The following is a 27,637-nucleotide window of genomic DNA, read 5'->3' on the forward strand; positions in this document are numbered from 1 at the left end:
GAAGTGACAAACTGCTGTGAAACATGCCAAGCCAGTGCCACGCCATGTCACAACGCCGTGTTCGGTTGCAGAAAGCGCGAAAAATGATGAATTTTTTCTGTTGGTTAAGAACTGCGAGAGTGTGTCGTTTTAAAGGATGTAGTCCTTATCACTTACACATGTATGTTTGGTAGGCTAAGTGTTGGTATGTGTGTTGTTTTTTTGTTGATGGTTATATGGGTGTGAGTTGCTTTTTCGAGAGCATATTGTGTTATTAATTCTGGTTCAATGGTAGCTGTAATAATAACAATAACAACAACAATTTATGAACAAAAAAATCATAATATTTAATGCGGATAGCGAGGAAGATATGTACACTTGGAAAAATGTCATACATTACAGAAAATTATTGAATAGATTCTTGGGTCTCAAAAAAGCGAAAGAGATGGAGGAAAATGAAATTTTCTCCTATGTATTATGGGTTCCATAAGTACCTTTTACTTCGAAGATCTCGCTAATGTCTTCTATAAGTAGAAGAGGATTACTTTTTTTTTAGGAGGCCTAGCACAGGCTTTCCGTTTAGAACATTTGTAAGCATTCTGCAGACGGAATAAACACTATAGGTCTCCTGAGACACCTGGGTCTTCCCTAAAAGTGTGACACATATAGTATATTTAAGAGGATTTGCAGTAGGGTTTCAACAACTATTACAAGTCTTTTATATATTTCACATGTAGGGTCGTCTTAATGTAAAATTATAATGCAGGTCTTCAGCTGTAGGCAAAAATATTGGCTTCACTTCTCTAATTTTTCTTCCTTAGGATTATACAACCAATTTTTTTTCATAGAGAAGCTCACATTAAGTTCTATTTCGAAAAAAAAAAGAATTACGTACTCAAAAACAGAGGATTTCAGACTTTTCGAAATTTGTCTTTCGACTCTTCGATTTTATCAAATCGTTTCCATCAAATCTCCCTTTTCACCATTTCAAATCACAGTTTAGTCAAATCGTTTTCGATTTTAGATTTTAATAAAATTGTTCAATTGAGGTCCTCCTCTCATAGAAGAGCTCAAACGAGTTCGTTTGAAGACATCCCTGTAACGAGAGACTTAAACTCAGTACCTTTTTCGAAAAGGGAGCTGAATTTCTAGAGGTTAACTGACCTGTTTTTTCTTTAACTGGAGAAAGCTTATCGAAAAATAAAACACAACGGGACATATTTCCATAGACCTACTTTTCATATGTGCGGAATATTGAGATCTCAAATGGTGTATTTTTTCCCCAGAAGCGGGAAATTATGATGCTCTTTCAATTTATGAGCTCAATACGTTTTTTTATACCCTCCACCATACTATGGAGGGTATATTAATTTTGTCATTCCGTTTGTAACTCCTCGAAATACTCATGTCAGACCCAACAAAGTATATATATTCTTGATCAGGGTAAAATTCTAAGACGATTTATCCATGCCCGTCTGTCTGTGTGTCTGTCTGTCTGTCCGTCTGTCTGTCTGTTGTAATCACGCTATCTTTCGAACAAATTGAGATAGAAGGCTAAAATTTTGCACACATGTATATTTCGCCAGTAGGCAGGTTAAGTTCGTTAATGGGCCATGTAGGTCCAAGTAATCATATAGCCCCAATATAACGGTACCTCCCGATATTCGGTATTTTGATGATTTTAGCGACATTGTTTACAGGAATTGTTCCAAATTTGGTATTTGAAGTTCGTAATAGAAAATGGGTCAGAAAAAACAGAAAATGGGTCATGTAGGTCCACGTCTTCATATAGCCCCCATATACCGTACCCCCCGATATTCGGTATTTTGATGATTTTAGCGACACTATTTACCGGGATTGTTTCAAATTTCGCATGTGAAGTTCATAATGGATACTTCAGCCCATGCCAGAAAATTGTCTGTGCAGGTCCACGTCTACGTATAGCCCCCATATAACGGTACCCCCCATATTCGGAATTTTGATGATTTTAGCTACATTATAAACAGATTTTTCTTCAAGTTTCGCATTTAAATATTGTAATAACTTATGACAAAAGTTGCCTATGCAGGTCCACGTCGTCGTATAAGAATTCGGTATTTTTAAGATTTTAACAGAATTTTTAACGGATTTTATTTTATTTTTTTTTTTTTGGAAATTTCCAAATTTGTACCAAATGGTGGAGGGTATTAAAAGTTCGGCCCGGCCGAACTTACAGCTTTTTTACTTGTTTTTTTTTTAGAAAGCTCTATTGAGGACCTTATTTCCATAGAGGGGCTCAATTAAACTCTACCTTCTGCAAAAAATATCAACGTAGGTCTTATTTCTGCAGGAGAACTCAATTGAGTTTCTTTTTCCCCATTGTGCAATTTTCAAACAAGAGCTTAATTGAGATCTGCTTTCAGCAAAAGAGCTCAAGTGAGGTCTTGTTTTTTTTTCCTATAGGAGAACTCAATTATGATTTTCTTCCTACAGAAGAGTTTCTTTGTCAGGAGAGGCCTTCCCTATATAGAAACGTGTAGTTAAGATCTTTCTTATATAAGAGATGTCATTGGAGGTCTTCTGAGCCCAGTTGAAATATTCTACATACAGAAGAGTAAGGTAAAGATCTTCTTTTGATACGTTAAATCGATTGAGTCTTATTTGTATTGGAGAATTCAATTGAAGCCTTCATTCAATAAGAGAGTCCAAACTAGGCCTTCTTTCTGTAAGAGAGCTCAATCGAGGTTTTCTTTCTGAAGGAGAGCCCCTTTGAGATTTCAATCAATCTTCGTCCTTAGTGAGAACTAGATAGATGACTTCTTTCAATACAGTTTATTTCTAAAGTACACCTCAACTAAGATCTTCTTTTTGAAGGAAGACTCAATTGAAGTGGGTATTTCGCAGGAGTGTTCAATTCAGTATACTGAGAAGCTGAGCGAGTCTTATTTCTATACGAGAGCATAATTTAGGTTTTCTTTCTTTGTTTGAGTTTAGTTAAATTTAATACTTCTTTTCTTTCAGTGCACAATTACAACCATTATTGGAAAAAATGGCAATATTTCACTGTTAAATAAAAACCGCTTATAAAGCTCGGGAGAAAAAAAAAGTAATGCTTTTAACATTATTAATTTTGTAACTTTGATTTTGCTTTTCGTCGCTTCGTCATCTTGCCGTGACGAAATGCCAACAAAAGAATTATTGCAAAATAAATGCGTGAGATGGTATTGCATTGGTGCGGGAGTAAAGCGTATAAATACTACTTAAAAAATATGAAATTGAAAAACCGCACATTATTAAAAAATATGAAAAATGCACAGATCTGAAAGGTAGAAAGAAATATTTTCGTCGATGCATTGTAATTTGGGAGTATTGTAGAATTTGTGGAAAATAAAGCCTGAAATCAATGAATATTCCAAAGAAAGAAAATACATTGGATATAAGGGTAATAAAGAGGATGAATGTGGGTTTGGAAAGAAGAAATAAATTTGCATTACAATGATCAAAGTGAAAGTAAAAATTGCAAGATTCTTGAGTGCCTCGAAAGAAATTGAAGTGACTTAAGAATAATGGAAGCACCATAAGAAAGTGAAAATTGGAGTCATGCCTATGGGAAATTCTCTCATAGTAACATGGTTCTATGCCCACTTAAATTTCAAAAAAAAAAATTGAGGTTCATTCGCATAAGTTCAATTGAAAAATCCGAGAAAGTTGACAGAATTTTGTGAACCTGGAAAAGAAATTGAAGTGTCTGAAGAGCCAAGGACAATAGAAGATGAACATTTGAATATTGACTAAACTTCGTTTGTAGGAGCATAAACCTATTTCCACCAACAAATTTAGAAAACAAGTAAATGAGCTGTAAGTTCAGCCGGGCCGATCTTTGAATACCCTCCACCATTTAGAACGAATTTGACAATATTCAAAACAAAAATTCGGTGAATAATGAGGCTAAAACCATCAAAATACCGAATATCGGGAGGTACCGTTATATGGGGGCTATACGAAGACGTGAACCTGCACAGACAATTTTCTGTCCTAGGCTGTACTATCTATTACGAACATCAAATACAAAATTTGAAACAATTCCAGTGAATAACGTCGCTAAAATCATCAAAATACCGAAAAAGGGGAGGTACCGTAATGTGGGAGCTATACGAAGAAGTAGACCTGCACAGACAATTTTCTGTCTTAGGCTGTACTATCTGTTACAAACTTAAAATACCAAATTTGAAACAATTTTGATGCATAATGTCGTTAAGATCACTAAAATATCGAATATCGGGAGGTACGCTTAAATGAGGGATATACGAAGACGTGGACCTGCACAGACAAATCTCTGGCATAGGCTGTAGTATCCATTACAAACGTCAAATGCCAAATTTGAAACAATTCCGGAGAATAATGTCGCTACAATCATCAAAGTACCGAATATCGGGAGGTACCGTTATATGGTGGCTATACGAAGATGTAGACCTGCACAGACAATTTTCTGTCGTAGGATGTAGTATTCATTACGAACTTCAAATACCAAATTTGAAACCATTCCGGAGAATAATGTCGCTACAATCATCAAAGTACCGAATATCGGGAGGTGTCATTATATGGGGGCTATACGAAGACGTGGACCTGCACAGACAATTTTCTGTCATAGGTTGTAGTATCTATTACGAACTTCTTATACCGAATTTGAAACATTTCCGGTGAATAATGTCGCCTAAATCAGCAAAATTCCGAATATAGGGATGTAGCATTAAATGGGGGCTATATCAAAACGTGGACCTACATGATCCATTTTCAGTACCAAAAGTCCTGCGTACATAATACACGTTTGAGTAAAATTTTATCAACCTACTTCATTTCGTTCGGAAGCTAGAAGGATTTCCACAGACGGATATCGCTATATCGACATAGATTTTTATGCTGATCAAGATTATATATGCCTTGTGGGGTCTAAGATGTATATTTCGAGGTGTTACAAACGGAATGTCAAACTTAATATACCCTCCATACTATGGTGGAGGTTATAAAAACCTAGTTCGTTCGGATAAGCTGATATTATCAATCTTCGATTTTGGTTGTTCCCTTGCCGACTGCACTTATTTACAGCTATTTTGTCCTTCGTATCCGATTAGACATTTGAAAATCAAATGTGCACTCATTTTCTTTATAAAATTCCGCCATATGTTAGTTTACCTTGACCTGACATAAAAACATGTCTGATATTTAAATCTTAAATATTTCATATTCCTCCTCCCCTTAAATTTTCTCAAGTTTACTATTTGCCAAACAAGAAACCACAATAATGACCATTATTTTGATACTTCTCCTTGTAAAGTCCTTGTAAATAAAACCACTTGAACATGAAATCCTGATGCCTGCCTGCATCGAGGAAAACTTGTACTTGGGCACGTTTCTGTACTCCTGGCAAAATTTTTGTGAACGATACAAATAATAAAACTTAAGTTATTAAAATAAATTCCATGAAATATAAATAAATATGAAATAAACCAATAGAGGGCTTAGTAACAACATTTGGATATTTTCAATTTGAAATGGGCAATAACAACTTGTCCGTAAATTTCCGGACATGTAGGGTCAATATTTACTCAACAAGGATTGAATATGCTTCCATCTCTGCCATACAGCAATTTTGCCTTAAACAAACATTATTAACTAAAAAATGCTTTGATTTGAAATAGGAAATTTTCAATATTTGATTTTTAGGTTATTAAGCCTTCAAATGTTTTATGGGTTTCGAAATTCGAATCACACTGATTAGATGCTACAAAAAATAAAGAAGAACTTGAAATATTGAACCATTATCAATGTGTACTTTCAATTATCTAAAATACACGAATTTCACTTTGAAGCTCAAATTTGGGGGAGTGGGTGGTGATAGCAAGAGGGGGATTGCAAATGTATTCAACGTAACATCCACAAATATTTGCCAAAACATTTACTCACATAAATAAATAAATAAAAAGTAAGGCTGTTAAATAAAAAACCCAAATAGAAAAAAAAGATTCGACAATTTTCTTGTCCTCCTTCCTGTTTGTTTATGGGTCACTTTCACTTTACAAAGAATATTTAAACAGCGGGGAGAAAAAAAGAGGAAAATCAATCCATACAAACACATGCGGCAACATGATTATGTTGATTGACTTGTATTTGGTTAGAAAATCCTATAAAAACACACAGACTCACACACATGCTCAGCCATGTCCCGTGTGCCAAGATCCTTTAAAACATGTTGCGGCCACATGTGTGTTTACATAGCAACAGATTTGTTGTTTCTTTGCCTAGCGCAAAAAAAAATACATAGAAAAAATGAAAATTTTGCAAAAAGGGTTTCATATTGCATATGTTAAGGCGTACGAAAGAAATCATCACCCCCCAAAAAAAGTCTTGTCTCTCCTTGGCAATGGCTTGAGGGATTTGATATTTTTTTCCTTTGCTGATTGAATTTTTCCATTTTAAAGTTTATTTTTGTGTCATGGGAAACTCTTTCGGTACACCAATCCCCCCAACGAAAAGACCATTGCCAACAGATAACATCTATTGAGTTATGCGGAATTTTAAAATCTATAACGCATCATAATGATTGATTATTAACGTAAATCGATATTTGCTTAAGCCATACAATGGCTAAACATTTGGATTGGAAACCCCTTAAGATATGCAATAGAAAAACAGTCATCATAAGCCATGAATGCTTGGCATTGATTTGCAGAAAAAGCCATTGATATGGAAAAGTCACGTTTCCTTGAATGCCCCAAGGGGATATTCAAGGATTGCTTTGGTGTTTTTATAATATTAGAATATTTTTTTTTTCGTTTTCCATGTGTAAACATAAGACTTCTTTTATTGGAATAAGTCATTGGAGGATGATTTCAATAGTGGGTGGGAAGAAGTTTAACGGATTGTTAACCAATGTCCTGACTGAAAATTTAGATTTCAAAGGGAAGTAAGTTGTCATGGTTTGGCTTTTAGAAACTTGAAAATCTAACAAAGTATAGTCTTGTAAAAAACATTAAAAACACAAACACATAAGCTTCCGAGAATATCTAGAGGCTCTAAGTAGATCATGCCGATACGATTCTTTGTTTATACCTTTTCGTTCGAGGTTGGTGGGTTCTAACTACTTCCGACGTTCTCGGAAGCATAGCTGAGTGCTACCGGACGCGTTTACAGGTTGCGGATAGTGGAACGCCCGTTAGGTTTATCGGGCAGCTCAACGGTTTCCGGAGAGAGGGTCTCGGATTAAATACCAGAGTGCCTATGGTCCCTGGACTCAAAGAGGCGAAGCAACTGGCGCCCCTAACTAACCAGTAAACAGAATGTTCCGCCGCAATTGGGTGCCTCGTCTGCACCCGGGCGCCTCGACGAGTAGCAGGCTTAGTTGCCAAGTCCTTACCATGATAAAGAGGCTTTATCATGGCGGACATTGTCACCTTTACAGTCCAAACTGTCGACAACAATTCAACCGCTTCTTTGGAGGCGTCGACCAAGCGCATAACCACGGAGATGATTTCAAATGCCCGTGGGGACGAGACTCTGCTTATGTACCGAGATGTGATATGCGAAAGCATACAGAGACAGAACGAACAGCTGTCCGTCATTCTCGAAAAAAACAAGGTCCATAAACTCATCCAGGAGAGCGCTGCATCTAGCTTTGGGATTAACTCACCTCTTTTCCAAAAAGCCACAGGGAACACTCAACCCGGAGCTCTGGTGAGGTCAAATCACGATACGATCGGCATGCATCGATGTGCTTAACCTCCAGGTGCAGGATGCCATCGTGAAAGGTGATAGAGGGGGTATTATACCTATTAATGTACCGCGGCCACTCCGGCTCAAATGTGGTTAAGGAAAAGAGGGGTTATTAACATTCGGTAGTACTGTAAAAAGTTCATCGTTGTGCGGGAGGTGCCAAAAGAGTGGTACCACTCTTCGTTCTTCATAACAGGGTTTTTGTTAATAGAAATATTGGAATTTCTGAAATTTAAAGACAAATGGACTCTGATTTCAGAGTTTAAGAGTTGTAATCATTCAAAATTTTGACCATTTGTGGGGGAGGAACCAGAAAGAGTAAGCCGACATATCCCATCCACACACCAGATCTTGCGTTGGAAGAAATATTGAGATGTGGAAGATTTGAAGAGAATCAGATGCTTATTTCATGTTTTGTAAAATTTATAATTATTCAAAAATTATGACCCGTTGTGGAAGTGTACCGATATCTACCATCTTCAAACAAAATCTTGTGCTTGAAGAAAAATTGGGATGTGCCGAATTTCAAAGGAATCGAATATTGATTTCACATTCTATAAGCTTCGTGAATATTCAAAAATTATACCCTTTGTGGGAGAGGCACCAGAAGAAGTGGGTCTATATATTTCATCTTCATACCCAATATTGTGTTGGTAAAAATATTGAGATGAGCGAAGCTTAAAAACATCCGTACCCGATTTTCACATTTTATAAGTTTGCACAAAATCGGATATTCTTGTTTCTTGTTCTATTGGGTAAATTCTGTTCTTTGAAAATGATGAACTTTTTTGGGACAGGTACCAGAAGGAGTGGATCGATAACGCCCATCTCTACAATCGATCTTAGTTTTATGATAATATTATGATGTACCAAGTTTGAACCAAATCGGATACTCGTTTCGAGAGTTGTCGCCCCCTAGACATACAGGTGAGTGGACGAACGCACACCCCTAGATCGACTTCAAATGTCCTAAAACAGGGGTTTTCAAAAAAGACCTAAGGTCTAAGACCGTTATTTCGAAGAGGCTGTATCAAATGTAACCATATGGTTGAGGGTATAATAACTATCCAAACTTTCCCAATCTAAAATAATTAAATACCAAGACTGGATCATATTTACTTTATTATATTATTATTTTAGTTATTTTTCATTATTTTATTTATTACTTAAATTTGTTTTTTATTTTTTTTGTTGAGGTCGTTATTTATTATTCTATTATTTATTTTATTAAATATATATTTTATTTATTGTTTTAATTGTTTATCATTACATTATTTTATAAAACTGCCTTATAAATTTTGAAATATCATTAGGAAACTAAAATTATATGTTGTTTGCAAAAATGTTCGTCATTTTATCAAAAATTGTTGCATACATTTAGGCTCTCCATAACCCAAATAACTGTGACATACTTTAAGGCTCCCTTTAAATATTTAATAATAATAATATCAATTATCACAAATACAGCTCATTAATAATGTAAAAATGCTTTTAACAATGTTTACTTGCCAAAATCGAATTAAAATTACCTCAGCAAAAAAACCCTCCTCTTCTATTCTCCACTGTTCCACATGACAACCTGTGTGCAAACAGCCATAAAAGCTACAACACACAAAAAAAGGTTAGAGCTAAATAAATAATTACACACATACACAAACATTCAACAAAATAAAATGCATAACTTATTATCCTAGGAGCAAAAGATCAAAGAATTGATGTAGAAAAGATAGCATGTGAATTAGAACACTCCAGCAGTCAGCCGTGGCAGCAGCAGCACCCCCGACCTTTTCATATATGCAAATTTTCTTTTTTTTTTCTTCTGTGTCTTCAAATGTATAATTCATTTTAATGTCTCATTTTCGCAATATCATAAAATATAAATAAGCAAATTAAAAGCTTATTAATTGAAAAGGACAAAAGGTAAATGATAAATCCAAATGTAAACACACTCAAGCAAACACACACATACACGCACACAATGGAAAAAGAAATTCTGCTGAAGCAAGCTTAATAAATAAAATAAACACAGAAAATGGCAAAAGGATATGCTGCGTATTATGAAATTTGTCATATGTAAATACATTAGAGGGGGTGGGGATGGGAGGTATGACAAGGGGGTGGCTGATGAGGAAGGACAAATCAATTTCATACAACAAACCTCTTTTTTAACCCCCAAATTTGATTTCTTGTGTCAATGTACCCAGTATTATATCCTTAGATTTTCCATATCAGTTTCCTTGCTGATAAATAAAATGTTGAGGAAAATATCCTTGGGTTATGTTTTTCGAATCTCTATTCATGCATCAAATTGTTTTGACTCTTGTTGGCTTGGTCTTTATTGATACACTCCCGTTCTCATATCAACTACGGAGAAAGTATCCTTGCAGTTCACATTATCTATGGAATTTTTTCATTACAGTCTTCTCCTTCTCCTCTCCTCCTTCCCTCTTCCCATCCTACGCGCCAAATCTAAGATGCTCTTACAGATTATTCTTATACATTTTCTTTATTATTTTTATTATTATCACTGAGAGATGAAATCGCAAGGATTCTTTCTTCTGCTTTCAATTTGCCCATAATGCCAAACGCATATCTGGATACGGTGTTATACCTTAAAGCTAATCAAATTACCTTAAGAGATTTTCCAGATATCTAGCCCGTTAATGCCCGTTAACATCCCCCCACCTCATCACATCCTTGGCTAACAATTCATTCATTCATATTTTTTAATGGTTTTTATTTTCTAACGAGATTCTTTTTTATGTCGTTGCGTAGGTAAACGTTAAGGATTTACTTTAAAGGAAGCCATAAAAAACATTGTTGTAGTTGTTGTTGTTTTTTTTTTTACAAATAGTCTACTTGTTATTACATTAGACTTGTGCACTGGACTTTGTATTGCCTGGAATTCATTTCGTTGGGCATGTCCTTCTTAACTGTTTTCATGTCCAATTGCCGTTGGCCAAATGTCTTGTTGACAATGATTTTTGTGAATTGCGTTGAGATGGGATAATTCTCATGGGAATTGCCGGATATTATATCTTATGTTAAAATAATCGTTTTTCATTTTTGGAAATGGAAATTTGACAAAATTTTCGTAGATAAATAAAAATCCGACGGCTTTCAGTTGGAGATCCTCTAAGTAATGAAAGAAAATGGGAGTTTCTTGTATGTTGCCCTATGTATTTGAATTTATAGAAGAAATGGGCCTTGTAGTGAATTGTAATACGGAGGCGACTATGTTCAGGTTTTTTTTTGTTCGGTTTTGTTCACGTTCGGAACCCACAATCTACAAGCACTGCTCAGTGACCACGTCTACTGTTCTACGTAGGGGATTTTAAATCAAATGCCAGATTATAAAGCAGTTTGACAAAGTAAAACAAACTTAAAATCTAACATTTTCAACAACTGCTCAAAGGCCAAATTCTACTGGTTCCGCAGGTTAAGTCACTTTTATTTGATAGTGTCCCAATTTGAATGTAGGGACCGATTTGGCACAATTTCAACCTCAAACAATCTAGTCCCCATCCTATTTCAAATTTCTACGTTCATCTATCTTCGTCTTTTGTCGGAATTGTTATATTTCGGACAAATCCAATGGTAAATGTGGCTAAAACCCCAAAAGAACTTTAAATCCACAAGGGAAAACCAAAACCAAAAAAATAGACCTCAAGATCTGACACGGACCATGTGCTTCAAGTAGAACGAACGAGACGAGAAAATTGGAAAGCGACAATATTTTGACACTGGACCTAATTTACGAAAACGTTTCCAGACAGCAGCAGCCGACCCACTAAATTATTGCGGACATGGAACGGTAAAGGCTGAGTCCGACATTACTTCCATAGACTTCTGTGAAAGCCCCCTGACTGAGGAGGAAGAGAATATAGATACTACAGTAGTCCAGGAGTTGGCTTTTATGAAAGTCATCCTGATTAACTCAGCGACCCCAATATTAATTCGTCGGCAAATACCGACAAGCTCATGCTCTCAAGGAAAAATTGACCTCGGATTAAAGCCATTGAAATTCCAAAAAATGCAAGGACTTATACCGCAACCGAAAGAAAATAGACTCAAAAGAGCTAAAGAGTTGCTTCGCTTGGCCGAAAGTGGGGAACTGCCGAATTTGGCTTTTTCCGATGAGAAAACATTCGTTGTCCAGCAGTTTGTAAACAAGCAAAATGATCGTGTTTACCTGCCAAAGAGGTTAGCTGAAAATGAGCACCTTCGGTTGGCCACCAGAACACAAGCGTCGGCCATGGTGATGGTGTGGTTTGAGCCGCCATAAGAGCCGATGGTCCTTCTCCTCTCGTATTAACCGATCGTGGCATCAGAATAAATGCCGAATATTATCGCGAACATCTTCTGGAGGGTGTATTAAAGCCTAGGGCACGCAAACATTTTGGCCGCAGACCTTGGACATTCCATCAGGACTCAGGAGCATCGCACTCAGCACGCGCCAACCAAGAATGGTTACAAAATGAAGTTCCTCGCTTCATTTCTAGCGCACAATGGCCACCAACATCTCCGGATACCAATCCGTTGGACTATTGTGTCTGGAGAATTTTGGAAAGCAAGGTTGGCCCCAAAAAATACCAAAGTGTCGATCACCTGAAGCAAACGCTTCTCCGTGATTGGGCCAAAATAGCGCAGGGCAACATTCGGTCAGCGTGTGACGGTTTCATTGGCCCTTTGAATTCCATAATTCGTGCCAAAGGTGACCGATTCGAACAAATCTAAACTAATTCTAAAATTTGATGCTATTTCCGATATTTTTTGTTTTCATTTAATAAAATTAAAAAAAAAAAATAAGTTTGTATGTTCGGCCGGGCCGAACTTTGAATTGCCTCTACCATTTGGAACCAATTTGGCAATTCTCAAAAACAATAATATCCGTTAAAAATTCTGTTATAATCTTAAAATCTTATCTAAAATCATTAAAATATCGAATATCGGGAGGTACTGTTATATGGGGGCTATACCAAAACGTGGACCTGTATGGCCCATTTTCAATACCAAAAGTCCTGCAGACGGACAGACGGACGGACAAAGCTAAATCGATATGGAATTTTATGCTGATCAAGAATATATATACTTTGTTGGGTCTAAAATATATATTTCGAGCTGTTACAAACGGAATGACAAAGTTAATATACCCTCCAGAGATACCCTCCTGATTTTTTTGTGCGTGGAAATGAGATTGAAGCGTCTGAAGAGCCAAGGACAATGAAAGATGAAAATTTGAATCTTGACTAAACTTCGTTTGTATAAGCATGGACATATTTTCGCTCAAACTTCTAGAAAAAAATCGAATTCTTTCGGATAAGGGGATATTTTCCACTTTCAATTTTGGTTGCTGCTTTGTCGACTTAAATTTTGTACTGCTCTACTCGCTTTTATGTCGTATGAAACACTTGAAAATTGTGAGAGGCATGGGTGGTGTACTCATTTTTCCTTATAAAATTCCTCCATACTATGGTGAAGGGTATAAAAATGTAAAAAATTATGGCGTATGACTTTTTTTGCAGTTTTTTTTTTGTCTCTCTCTGTATATAGTATAGTAAATAAGTTTCCATAATATTTTTTTAAAATAAAACTTAGCCATATAGGTGGTGATTTTGAAATATACCCGGCGGATATCTGACTAGCAAAGTTAACTTCGGGAACATATCAGAAGTCAACGGTAGGAAAATGTTAAAGGGAATGTTTCATGTGTGAAAATTAAGAAAAAAAAAACAAAATTATTTTTGTATTGAATTATTATGATTAACATTTTGCCCATTAAAAATATATTTTCAAAAATTTTTCATGACAGACATCAATTCTTATATTTGTAGATTATTTTTCATCTTTTTAACACTACCGACGGTAGTGAAAATTTAAGGGCATGATACTGGGTTTTAATTCGAACGAAATGCAATGTATATATATACACTTAGTATTTTCTTGTTTTGGGAAATTCGAATCGTTTATATTTTGATTAATTTTCTTTCGAAACTAAATTTACAACTTCAAATTTTATATAATTATTTTATTTATTATATTATTTTTATATTATATTATTATTTTATTTTTTATTATTTATTATAATTTATTTTATATTAATTATTGTCTACCTTCTGAGGCTCAAAAATATTCAAATTAACATTCAAATTTCCTAAGCCCTTCGTATGATTCTGATTTTTTTTATGAATGAAGTGTTGTTTAGTTTCACGTGTTCAATTATTAACCTTTAACCTTACCTTCCCCACACAATGCTGCCCACTATTTAAAAATTATCATATTGTTTTTGTAAATTATTATATATTATTTATTCTTTTATTTTTTAATTTATTACAATGTAAAATATCTATTATAAAAATTCTTATTCGTTTATTTAAATAGAACTATTTTTATTTTCTAAATTAAAATAAAATTTACAAAATTTATTTATTAATATCATTGTACTTGTTTTATGCTCATGTTAAATGAAACTCGTTGAGTGGTAAACAAATGATCTAGAAATTATGACTTAAAACTAAAGCTGTGAGTATAATTGGTATCAAAATTCTTAAAAATGTAAGTTATATAGAGATAAAAATATTTCCAAAAATAAATACATCAATACATTTAGAGGAGATTATTTGAACTACTGGCAAATTAAAATGCAATAGTTTTCAGATGGTTTTTAGTTTACAAAAAAAGCCTTAGTTAATATTTATAAAAATTTCTTCTTCTTCTTCTTAATTTTTTATATATAAATTGTATATAGTTAAATATCAGTGGGGTATAAAATAGACACACAGAGGGTTTGGAAAAAATGTTGTATGGTATAATATCTTCCTTAATATCTACATTTTATATATATAAATTATATAGTTTGGTTTTCTCGAAAACAAAAATTGACTATCACATTTGTGCTTATCTCACAATTTGTAAAGGATTTAATTTAAATCCTTTGATTTGGTTAGCCACCCATCATCACTTCTGCAGAGCATTTCCTTTTTTTGGAGGGCTTCACTTTGCCGTCGGCAGACTTTGTTTTGCAGCTATACAAAAAAGAACACCAAAGCAGGACTATGGGATTTGGGGTCCTTTGCAATTAATTTCCTTGGGAAACGTTCCAAATATATATTCAACATCACAATTTTGCTTTTAACGAGCTTCCATTTTGGTTTTAGCGAGGAACTTTACTTTTCGCTTTTCGAGGATGGCAATTTAGTTCCAGGAGGGTTTCACCTGGCCATTGGGCAGAATTTGTATTACCGCCGTGGAGGAGCTGTTGTTATTCGATGGCACCATATTTTGTTGATAGTGGTCCTTAAGGGCCTTACACATGGCCAAGGCTAATAATTTCCAGGCCGCCACATCTGCTTCCGTGGTATCTGGACTAGTTACAGGCATTGGAGAACTGGGCGGGGTTTCCATATTATTTACAATTGACGGGCTGTTCATTATGTGGCCATCCACTTGATCCACTTCCTCGGAAGCATAACTTGGTTGTTGCTGCTGCAAAGGTTGTTGATGCAGGATTTCCTGTTCCTCATTTTCATAGAATGGTATGGCCATGTTGTTCACCTTTATACAATGTATCCAACAAGTTTAACTTATTTCCAACCTATATACGTAATTTGTACTTTTCGTGTGTGTGTTTTGTCGTAAATTCTTTCGTCTTTTCCTTTTCGTTTTGTACGCTATTTTTAGTTCACTACGCTACAATTTGCTATACACTCCATGGACGATGTCTTGCTTTCACCAATGACAACAAGAGACTGACTCACGGAACTGATACACCACGCTATTTATAGCATTTCCTTGTTGTCGTTGCAGGACAAGCAACAAGCTAAGAGGGGGGTTACTTCCACTGACACGTTCAAACTTGATGGAAATTGTAATTGAAACAATTGTGGTTGTAAAGCCACACACACACGAGACCCAAAACTCAGGAAAAAGTCACCCCCTCGGAACTCCAACCCCTGACACTGGCACACAGTCAACAATTAGGCGAGAAAGAGAGGAGAGAGCAAAAAAAAGAGAACAATACGAGTCCTTGCCCAAAGTAAAAACTCACGTGAAATTCACGTTTACTCCATGGCAGAGGGAAAAGACAAAAACAATTTCACGTCATGCTTCCGTCATTTCATTTGGTGTCGAACTCTGACTGCCTCGCCTGACTGTCCGTCCGTCTGTTTTGTCCGTGGCTTTTCCTGTCTCTACGACTGCCACTTAACTAATCTTATCAACAGTAGTAGAACATTGTTTTGTTGGAATTGTTGTTTTCGTATCGCTTGTCTGACAAAATGTTGAGAGCCCTCTTCCAAAATACAATCATCACGTGTAATTTTGTCACTCTCGCTCTTAAATTACTTTGATCACACAATGTTTAGCATTTGGCGGCGAAGAGAGGGGTTGAAAGAGACTTCGAATGTGTTCGAAATACCCCAGGGGAAAGAAAAATTCTTTATAGATGTACATTTTTATGTGAATGTTCGAAAGGGGGGTTTTTTGAGAATTTGTAATAAAAATGGTTTCGAATTTCGGCAGGGGAATTTATTATTCATAACAAACAAGTTTTCGATTTTAAGCAAAAGGGGAATTTTGATGAAATGTGAAATACTCGATTTCATTTACATGCCACTGGTATTGGCTTCTCTCCCCCTTAGAGAGTCGACATTCGAAATTCGGTGTTTTACTCCTGTTGCCTCTTTACATTCCTGATGAGGAGTAACATATTCGAACGTGTGTGTGCGGTTTTAATAGTCCTTGACCAATTTTTTTTTGTGTGCATGCAGAGGCTCAACATGTATTTAACATGAATTACTCATATCTACAACAAAAAATTCGTTCAAGCTTAGCAACAAATATCAAAAAATAAAAAAAATGTTTTTAACCGAATCTAAATGATTGAAAGTAAAATAGGTTGTTCTCCAAATATCAAAAATTCTTTGTTCGCGTCATATATGTAGTTTTGAGTGTAGAATCTTGGTGTGGATAGATCCTGAAACCATTTCAAAAAATAAACTTTGCCAAGTAAATTTTCAAAAAAAAAAGCATTCATTCCGTTGGGGGCTCTGGGCCGGACTCTGAGGCCATTAATTTTCAACATAGGTACAATACCATTCTACTTCAAAACATGAATCTATGCACAAAATACTTTCTGATTTTTAGATTTTTTTTCTTTATTTATTTATTTATTTTTTTTATTTATTTATTTTATTTTTTTTTTTTGACCAAATTAGCTGTTATTTAATTTCCTTATTATAATTCAATTATAGATCCAATTTTTTGTAAAGAACTCTACCTCACAATTTTTAATATTTTTAGATTTCAACTCCTGGAAATATGCAATTCGGCTTCCCCTTCTCCTGAAACGGGTCCGTCTCTATTGAAATGAGCTTCAACGTTGTCTCACATAATATAGTGTAAATTAAATAATAATACGAAATATTTAAAACTTGCATGGATTTATTGAGAAAATATTTTTTTTGTTCCTGAAAGTATGCAACGCTATAGGCAACGTTCTAATTGCCCCATCTACACTCTACCATTTTACAATTATTTACCACATTTTGTTTCGATCTCAATATAGAACAAATAAAAAAGCTGAAAGTTCTGCCGGGTCGTACTATGAATACTCTCCACCATTTGGTACAAATTTGGCAAATTTTAAAAAATAATAAAATCCGTTAAATATTCTGTTAAAATCTTAAAAATACCGAATATAGCCTTATGTTAGGGTCTACACGAGGACGTGGTCCTGATTAGGTAACTTTTGTCATAAGCTATTACAATATTCAAATGCGAAACTTAAAAAAAGAAGGGTGTAATATAGGTAAAATCATTAAAATACCGAATATAGGGAGGTACTATGGGGGTTGTAAAACGTGGACCTACACAAGCAATTTTTTGTCTTAGGCTGTAGTACTCATTACGAACTTCAAATACCAAATTTGAAACAATTCCGGTCAATAATGTTGCTAAAGTCATCAAAATACCGAATATCGGGAGGTACTTTTATATGGGCGGCTATACAAAGACGTGGACCTGCACAGACAATTTTCTGTCTTAGGCTGCAATATGCGTTATGAACTTTAAATGCGAAATTTGAAACAATTCCGGTAAATACAGTCGCTAAAATCATCATCGCATATCGGGAGGTTCCATTATATGGGGGCCACACGAAGACATGGACCTACTTGACCTATTTTCAATACCAAACGTCCTGAATACATAATACACATTTAAGTAAATTTTTATAAACTTACTTAATTTCGTTCGAAAGCTACAGTTATTTCCACAGACAGATGGAATGACGGACATCGCTAAATCGGCATAGAATTTTATGCTGATGAAGAATATGTATGCTTTGTGGGGTCTAAAATGTATATTTCGAGGTGTTACAAACCGAATGACAAACTTAATATACCCTCTATACAATGGTGGAGGGTATAGAAATATTCGATGTATTAATGGTATAAACGAAAAAAAAAATTTAGTCTTTTAGCAGAGAGATTGAATTTCTCAATTTTTCTTCAAATTTCTGAGAGATATATTATTTTAGCATGCTTTAGGGAACCTGAAAATGAAGTCGTCTATCAAATTCCATAATTTTAATAATAGCTCTTTTATACAACCATTTGACGAAATAGTTATAATTTACTGGCATTTATGTGGAAAATATATATTTGTTTCCTGAAAGTATGCAATATAAACTAAATATTCTATTATCCCCACTCAATGCAGATGTGATAAAAATTATTTTACACATTTCATTTCACCTACATCTATGCAATATTCTATGTTTTAATCGCAAGATCTAAGTCATATATTTTTCAATCTTTCCTAAAAGTAGGCAGTATTTTGTATTTACATTTATTTATGCATTTTTTTAATTTTTTTTTATTTTATTTTTTTTATTTTATATATATTTTTTTATTTTATTTATTTATTTATTTATTTTTTTTTTTGTATAAATTTTCCATAATTTCAGTGGTCATAACAAAACCCCAAATTTGTAATTCATCCGACACCTGCAATAAATCTTCAGTTCTCCAAAAATAAATCATTCCAACACCCTCAGCTAATGGTCATGTTTTGAGATTAACATATTCAAATATTCAGAACTAAGCCATAAAGTTTAAATGCTTAAAAACTCACAACAAATGGGACCCTTTTCATTATCTTTTTTTCTGCAAAAATTGTTACTCTTACTCCCCCAAAACTATGCTATGAAATTTTTGTAGAACATCTCTCAGTCTCTTGTTTCAAATTTGAATTATGTGGTAAACACCGTATTATTAATTAGACTCATTTATGGCATTGTTCTCTAACTCAGGGGGAGATTTGTCTCTGAGCTGAAAAATATGGCTAAAAACTTTTCTATGCCATGGTTTTATGGTTGTTAAGTTACCTTAATTAAATGTCAGTTCACATCGTTAAACTTTTTGTCTTATAAGACCATGGCAGACAGGGCAACAAATGAATGATTCTGTGTGTGATGGGTTAAATATTATTTCGGGTATTGTTGCGAAATGAAACAATTTGCATATAAGTTTGCTAAACAATTTTTTTTGTTTTTGTGTTTAGCCAATTGGCTGGGGGAACTCTCTTGAGATTTTGTGTCTGTCTGCCGAGCTTCATTATAATAAATCAATTTGTTAATTAAGTAATAAGCTGTGGTTTGTTAGATTACAAAACTAATTAGACTTTGTTGATAGGCTGTTGTTTTCAAAATGAATTATGGTGTTGGTTTATTGAATTGGTAATTACGGATTTTTTATAGAGATTATGCTAAGATCGCCTACAAGTATGCTTTAATATATTTTTGATGCAGTATAATAATATATATATATATACCACTTCTTCCACAGGTATGAAAGTTTATCTACACTTCTCCCAAAAGTAGGCAACATATTATATAAATTTAAAGAACTACCACGGAACTAATATACTGAAATAAAGGAATTATTTCAGTTATTATTTATTATTGCTCTGTAAGGATTACTTATTCTCCTCCAAATTTTACTATGCATTTTCTCTATTTAATTCAAAATTTTTGTGTAAATTAAGAAAAAAAAAACCATTTCCTCCAATATCAGTTTTGATGTGAATATTTTACAACAATCTTTACTTAACCTGTAAACAAAGGAAAGTCTAAAAGATTGCGTTGTATTTGTTTATTTAAAAGCACAATTCTAAATTGTTTACACAAGACGTTACACACTTACATATGTGTGATGTCAAGACACCGTGGGTAAAAAGTATGCTTAAAATATGTAAAACAAACAGCACGAATCAAAATAATGTGGCATACTTTAAGGTGAATAGTGAATGAAATATCGTTGATTAAATGTATAATGTTTCGTACCATTTTTTTCTTTTTTTTATATCATAAGATTTTATAAATTCACAACTTTTTGCCTCCACTGTATGTTCCGCTTGAAACGTCTGTCTTGAAAATGGCTGTTCTGCTTGACTACATTGAATGTAAATATTTTTCTTGTGAACGATACAAAACCAAGAAGTAAATACAAAGACAATGCACAAGACACACCAAATAGTTCATGTAAACTTAAAAGAACAACAACTGCTTATATGTTCATATCGGTAACAAAAATAAATGTTTGCATACTTTTAGGAGTCACATATGATAAATGTGGGAATATGAAAGCATAGAACTATATAAATAGTACAAAACTTAGGTATATTACGAGATTTAAATGTGTGCCAAGTCAGCGCCAATATCATTGAAATGAGGTCTAAAAAGTTCGGATAAGAAATATATATTTTAAATCAAATTTAGTCAAATCGATTGTTCTTAGGAAATTTTTGTGAGATACGATCAAAAAGAAAATGTTTTTCCCAAGAAACTCAAAGTTCCTCGGAAAACAGGGGTCGGAAAATTTTTCTGTGATAAAATTCATCCAAGTCCGGTTAGTTGGGCTTAAAAATAATCTTGATAAATTGCGACCAGGCTTGCTTTCTATGAGACAGCAGAATATTTATTCGAACCATGTTTTCTAAGACCAGACCATTTTAATACCCTCCACCATTGTATAGAGAATATATTTAGTTTGTCGTTCCGTTTGTAACACCTCGAAATATACATTTTAGACCCCATATATATTCTTGATCAGCATAAAATTCTATGGCGATTTAGCGATGTCCGCCGTCTGTGGAAATCAATCTAGCTTCCGAACGAATTGAAGTAGATACATAAAATGTTACTCAAATGTAGGTTATGTCTGCAGGGCTTTTGGTATTGAAAATAGACCATGCAGGTCCACGTTTTGGTATAAATTATGATCTGAGCCCAATTTTTTCTTAGAAATATCTGAAAGAGGAATCGATCATAATTGCAAGTCATTCCACTAAAAATCGATATTTTCCTGAGACGGGATCTGAAGTTTTCTCAGATGAGGTTTAACGAGAAATATTTTCTCTGAAATAAAGTCCAGACATATTTCTCGGAGTTTAGGTCCTGTCGGGAAGATATTTTGTTGAGATTAGGTCCAGCTAGAAGATTTTTGTTGGGATAAAGTCAGCTTGGTATAGTTTCTTCTGTGAGTAACATTATATCTTGTACTTAGCCGGTCAGTATCATTTTCCCTCGTATAAGGTCCACTCAGACCCATTTTCCCTTAGATAAATTAGGTCGGAAACATTTTCTTTGGATAACGTTTTCCTTGAGTTAAAATCCGGCCAGGGCCACTTTCTTTTGAGGTATACCCCGGGCAGGGCCACTTTTCCGAGATAAGATGTCGCAGATCGGTAAGGTCCCATTTTCTCCGGTCTGAATGACATGACTAAGGTATAACTATATAACCGATATACAATGTAGGATATCGGAAAAGCCTCATTTTCTTGATAAAATGTCGGGTAAACAACCATCTTTGAAAAGTTTCCTTTTTTAAAATAAAATCCAGTGAAAATCATTATCTCAGTTGTCAGGGTAATTTTCATGAAATTATGCTCCTATCAGAACACTAGTATGTTAGGTAAGGACCATTTTTAACGGTACATAACCCGTTCGAAGACAATTTTCCAAACTATAAAACAAGGGCAGGGCATTCCTTTCAATCTACGGTTTGTTCTTTTATGGAATATAGTACGATCAGGACATTATTTTTTCCCAGATTAGGTCCAGCAAGATATTTTGTCAAGATATACATTTTAATTTCTATAATTATTTCCAATTAAAATGTCCAATAATCATTTCCCTCTTTATGAAAAATATCAGGACCGTATCTTCTTTTATAAGGTCTGGTTAAAAGTTTTCTTCATAGATAAGGTCCGATTGGGTTAAATTTCTTTGAAATACGAATTAGTCAGAAACCTTTCGCATAGGTAAGAACCTGTCAAATAACGTCAGATTAAAAGCATTTTTCCGAAAATACTTCTATCGAACCTTATCTCAGAGAAAATGAACTTGTCAATGCCTTATGAACGAGACCTTGGTCCTAATTTAAACATATTTCAGCCAGAAATAATACCAGCAGAGCCTTTTCTCTGAGAAATTGGCCAGACCTTAACTGGGGGAAAGTTCTCCTCTGTTGAATTCAGCCGAGAAGAATTTCCGGTCTTTACGGTCTGCCCACTTTCATAGAGTAAAGCATTATAAGGTGGATACACCCGTAGTGACTCCTGTATGTGGTACTTGATGAAGTAGTTAAATACTTTGAATTTTATCAGACCTTTCTTTTGATCGATCTTATTATATATATTTTTTTTCTTACGTGGATAGGACTGATCTCTACTAATCTTTGAGTTATTTCCCGAAACCTTCAATTCCTCCCCCTCTATTTTAAGCAAATATGAAAATCACTTTTCTGCATGAAGCACAGCTAAACAACAAATGGAAAACCATAAATGTTGTTTCGAAATGCACTTTTCTGTTCTGCAACATAAAAATGCACCTAACCCTGAGATATTTGAAAGGAAATGAATTCACATTTATGGAAAATAAGAAAAGCTCTTGCCTTCATTGTTTTCCTAGTGGAGAATGTTATTTTCGACATGCTGCAGGGGGCCAGATTGATATTAAATTATATACCTTATTATCGTCATCAGTATCGTCGTCATCATCATCGCAGTAGTCGTCGTCATTTTGATGTAAGCATATCAAACACTTGTGAATGTGTGCATACTCGTCGATGTGATGATATTTATTTTACTTTGTGTACATGTGTCGGTGTGTGTTCTGGTGGCAATACCGTCATGGAAAATGAAGTTTGGTTTTACGATCACAAGTTTATTAAGCCAAGCAACAATTGTTGTTGCTTTATGTGCCTGTGGTTGTGTTGCATTGTGGTGTTGTGTGTGTTTGCAATGACTGCATACAATAACTGCATTGTATGCTTATACCGAAAAAAGAGGACTTTCCTCACTTTGCCACGGTAACAATAAGTGTTTTTCTCTTTTTTTTTTTTTGCTCCATCTTTATTTTGGGTGCTATTGTTGTCTTTATTCCAATTCTAAAGAAGTCATGTCAATGCCAATGCACAAGAGAAGCCATACCACGATGCACACACATGGAACACACAAAGGTCCTACCTTTATTTGTGTATGGCAATTGTAAGTTATTCTTACGGGATTTCAAAGCCACATTGCGACACATGAACATACAACCACATCATACCCCGTATAGGACAATTGTCTCATGTGCGAACAGTGTTGGTATGTGTGGCAGCTATGTTTAACGTTATGCTTAACTGCATTCCTGTAACATGTGCATCATTTTCTTGGTTATATATTTATATTGATGATATAAAAATGTTTATGTATATTTGTGTGTTTTTTGTTGCTGTTGGCTTCTTTAATGTTGTCTTTTGTTATTGTTACATTGTGTTGGAATATTTTTCTCTGCATGGAAATTATGTTGGTCTTAAATGTTATGGCAATTGCATTTGATGTGATTTTTTATTATTTAAAAATATTAAAAAAATAAAAAAATAATAACTTTGCAGATTGAGATTATGATAAACAACTAAAAGTATGCAGTTGTAGTTTTATATTTCAACAACTAGAAGTATACAATAGTTTTAAGGGGGGTAATTTAAAATAACCAGCATCAAAATGAAATTGTTCAAGACGTTGTTTCAAAAACGGGTTTCATTTTTTGAGAAAATGTTTTCTTCATATAAAATAGAATTTTGATATATTAAATTTTCTGCAAGAGTTTTTAAATTCAACTGTAGTAAAGGCTATTTTATAAAGGGTGTTTTTTAAAGTAGATAGAACTTTAAATTGTAAAAAGTAACACAAAAAATTTCAGTATACTCTGACAAATCATCATGAGAGACCATTATATGGGTCGTTCTTTCGCCGATTGGGCTCTAGAGCACTTGGCAAATGACCCGTTGTTTTATCGCAAAATTGTGTTTACCAATAAGCAAAATTGCTTCTACACTGAGGGAAAAATCCCGTTGCGAAATCAAGCACGTATGTTGTCATTTTCGCAACGACCCGTTGTTATATTTTTCAACAACGGCTGTTGGTGAATTGTGCACGAACGTGCTCAAATTGACACCGAGACGTGGTCAACTTTCGGTACCAACAACAGCCGTGCTTAATTTGTCCATTTGTAATATTGGTAATTGCAGCCGATTACACACGAGTAAAAAATGACAACGGTGGTGCATGATTCACACACGGTCGTTGTCAATATGACACCGGTCGTGTATGAATTATGCACCACCACCTGCATAATGATGCACCACCGTTGTTACTTTGTACACCGACGTGCATGAATCGTACACGATCGTTGCCATTTTAGCAACTACCGTGTATGAATCATGCACCACCGTTGTCATTTTTTTTACTCGTGTGCAATCGGCTGCATATTTACCATTTTTTCCGTGTTATTGAAAGAGAAAGGACGCATTGTGCAAAAAATTTATTGAAAATGAATAATAATTCGCAAGATCCTCAAAATATCATTGGTGAGTTGTTAGAAATCGATGGCAATATTGTTGTGGTTCGCGATACAAACCATTGCAGCAGTCAAGATGCGGAAAACAATGAGGACGATTATATGTTAAGGGAGTTCTTAAAAGGAATAAATATGGAGTCGCTTTTTGAACAATTAAAAGGTAAGTAAATAAAAATGAATTTTTCAGTTAATCAGTGTAATTAACAAAGAATTTTCTTTTTTGTTCTTTTAGCATCACATGTAACATTTCGCAGCTTGCAGTACTTGAAAAAAGAAGATTTAAAGGAAGCAGTGCCACCATTGGGACTGCGTGTTGAATTCAGAGAAAAGCTCTTTGCTTGGAAAAAACGAAAGGTACGTATTATTTGTTTTACAGAGTTGAACTCAGTATTAATATTGTCATAACAATAGCTCGGGATTGATGACGAAACTATGTCAGTTCCATCTAAAATAGGTGAATGGTGGAAACGCAACGAGACACCTGCAAGTACTCCTGGTACTCCCGACACTACAGGTTCGAACTGCTCAAAAGCCAAAGGAATTTTGTCAGAGGTAAGGTAAGAGTAATATTTGTGTAAGCATAGTTAATGTAGTTTTTTTATTTAATATAGGATCTAACGGAATTGTTAACACATACCTCGAAGGGGAAACTAGCGCTTGAATGTAGTAGCGTTAATAAGAAATTAAGTGACGAGCAAAGAGATGATATAATTAATATAATTATTGAAGATATTTTAACCAACAATGTTACTCTTTACACTCAAGACTATATGCGCATATTGGATGAAATTTGTTCCGTTTTTCCTCTTGAAAACGAAATGAGGGTAAGATTAACAATATAAACAACGTATCTGATTATGTAGTTTCTTAACTTATAATATGTCTTTATTTTTAGGATTATTATTACATTTCAAGAAAAGGAAAGAACAACGCAAGCGGAAAACTTTATGCCAAGTATAGAAACAAGAAGTCCAAAAGAATAAAGCTTTTGATTTCCGAGCCTAGCACAAGCAAAGCAGCAACTCACACATCTCCTAATTTTTGTAACAAAGATGTTCCCGAAATTGATGAATCAGTTGAAAATTCATTGAAAGCTTCCTTACTAAGAGAATGTAATGATTGGGGATCGATCTGCGAAAAATGGAAAAGATCTTTTAACATACGGCAAAGAGATATAAAAAATTTAAGTAGCCATACATTTCTCCTTGAATGGACGAAGTTGTCCGATGCAAGAGCTTCAGAATTGGTAAGTAGCCATGAGCTATTTATTTGTATATGGATACTAATGTTTCGTTTTAGGTCAACATTGATTTCGATATTATGTATCCACAGAAAGGCAATCTTCTACTTTCTAAATGGGACCAATTTAAGAAAAAAATTTACAATTATTATGGGAAAAATATTCATAACGAACATTGCAAACAACTCTTCGCAAATGTTTTGACGGCAAGCAGCATAGGTAAATTTTAATTCCTGATTTATCATAAACATTAAAAGTAATATTTATTTTATATTTCGGTTGCAGATGCTCAAGATTATATATACGCAATACTGTTGAATTCAGTTTTACCATCACCTGCTAGGTTTAAATGTGGAAACGGTAAATTACGAAAAAAGTAACAATAGCTGATTCGCAGGAAAGTTTCGTACTGCGACTACCGACAATTAACGATTATAAAAGGCAAATTGATACAGTCACTGAAAAGTATTACAATGCTGGATTAACTATACAGCCATTTATAATTGTGGAGGGTTTGTCCGATTTCAATATAAAAGGTTTTTATGTTTTTTTTAACCACAATTTGTTAAAATTTCAATCGTTCCTCGAATGTTTAGATACATGTTTTAAAATTTTTCATGCACTTTCTTTAAAATATCCAAATGCCTGCCAAATTCCATGGATTTTTATCCAAAAATATTTTTATGAAATTAATACTGTATATGATATAAAATCAGTTAATTTGACTTCACTTATTAATTTCTGCAACAATAATTAAAGTACAATTCAAAATGTATATTTGCATTCGTTGCCGTAAGCATTTTGATAAGGCAAATCTTTTAATAGCTCATTTGAAAACAGACCATTTAATGTCCACTAAATTTTTAAAAGTACAATGCGTTCAGGACAACTGTAAGCAAACATTTACAAAATTTACGTCATTCAGAATTCATTTAGAAAAACTTCACAAGAATCACACAAAAGCTCCACCAATGGTTAAAGCCATTAATGTGCCAGTTGAAATGTCATCATCAAAAGAAAATGATTATACAAACAGTGAAACTGTTATTAACAACAATACAATAGAAAAGGATTTAAATGTTTTGAAAAAGAAAACCTTATATCTGTCTTTACAATTACATGGTCAAAGCTATATGCCTAGAAATCATGTTATAGAAATACAACATTCTGTTTCAATTCTGCTTTCATCCATTTCATGTACAATTGAAAAATATATAACTGATCATCCAAATTATGAAGACTTAAGGTACTTACTAAACTTTTGTAAAAATCCTTTCGAAGAAACTAGAACGGAATATAGACTTTTAAAAATTTTAAAAGAACTAAACTTTTATGATGATCCAAAGGTTTATGTAATTAGCAATCAAGTCTCGGAAATTGTTATCAGCGGAAATCCCAGTTTAGGTCCAAAGTTATCCAATATTTATATAATGCCACTGAAATTCATGATAAGTGCCCTTTTTAAAATTCCAAATCTCTTAGATTTGACATTAGAAAACTCCAAAAAATTCCTAAATTCACCTGTTTTACAAAATTTTACAAACGGTGAGTTATATAAAACTAAATTATTAAAATATCAGTACAATTTAGTTATTCCCTATGTCCTTTACATGGATGATTTTCAAATTAATAATCCTCTTGGAACCCATACATTTTCCATATGTGGTTGTTATATTAGCTTTCCTTCAATGCCACAGCACTTGTTGTCAAAACTTGATTATATATTAACTGCTGCGTTTATACCATCAAAGGATTTAAAAGAA

General features: G+C 34.1%; 2 protein-coding genes across 2 annotated transcripts; one reads left to right on the forward strand and one right to left on the reverse strand.

The window, feature by feature from the left end:
* Nucleotides 1–14,078: 14,078 nt before the first annotated feature.
* Nucleotides 14,079–15,621, reverse strand: LOC101889814 (uncharacterized). Its single transcript, XM_020036998.2, has one exon. It carries the CDS (start codon nt 15,271–15,273, stop codon nt 14,923–14,925), a length of 351 nt encoding a protein of 116 aa, XP_019892557.2. The 5' UTR covers nt 15,274–15,621; the 3' UTR covers nt 14,079–14,922.
* An 8,491-nt stretch (nt 15,622–24,112) lies between these two features.
* On the forward strand, nt 24,113–27,368 carry LOC131803113 (uncharacterized). The gene is made up of 7 exons (XM_059124142.1): nt 24,113–24,794; nt 24,867–24,988; nt 25,046–25,186; nt 25,246–25,458; nt 25,530–25,880; nt 25,934–26,093; nt 26,160–27,368. The coding sequence occupies exons 1-7, from the start codon at nt 24,491–24,493 to the stop codon at nt 26,252–26,254; spliced, it is 1,386 nt and encodes a 461-aa protein (XP_058980125.1). The 5' UTR covers nt 24,113–24,490; the 3' UTR covers nt 26,255–27,368.
* The last annotated feature ends 269 nt before the right edge of the window (nt 27,369–27,637 follow it).

The sequence above is a fragment of the Musca domestica genome, unplaced genomic scaffold (genome assembly GCF_030504385.1).
Source record: "Musca domestica strain aabys unplaced genomic scaffold, Musca_domestica.polishedcontigs.V.1.1 27, whole genome shotgun sequence".
NCBI lineage: Eukaryota > Metazoa > Arthropoda > Insecta > Diptera > Muscidae > Musca > Musca domestica.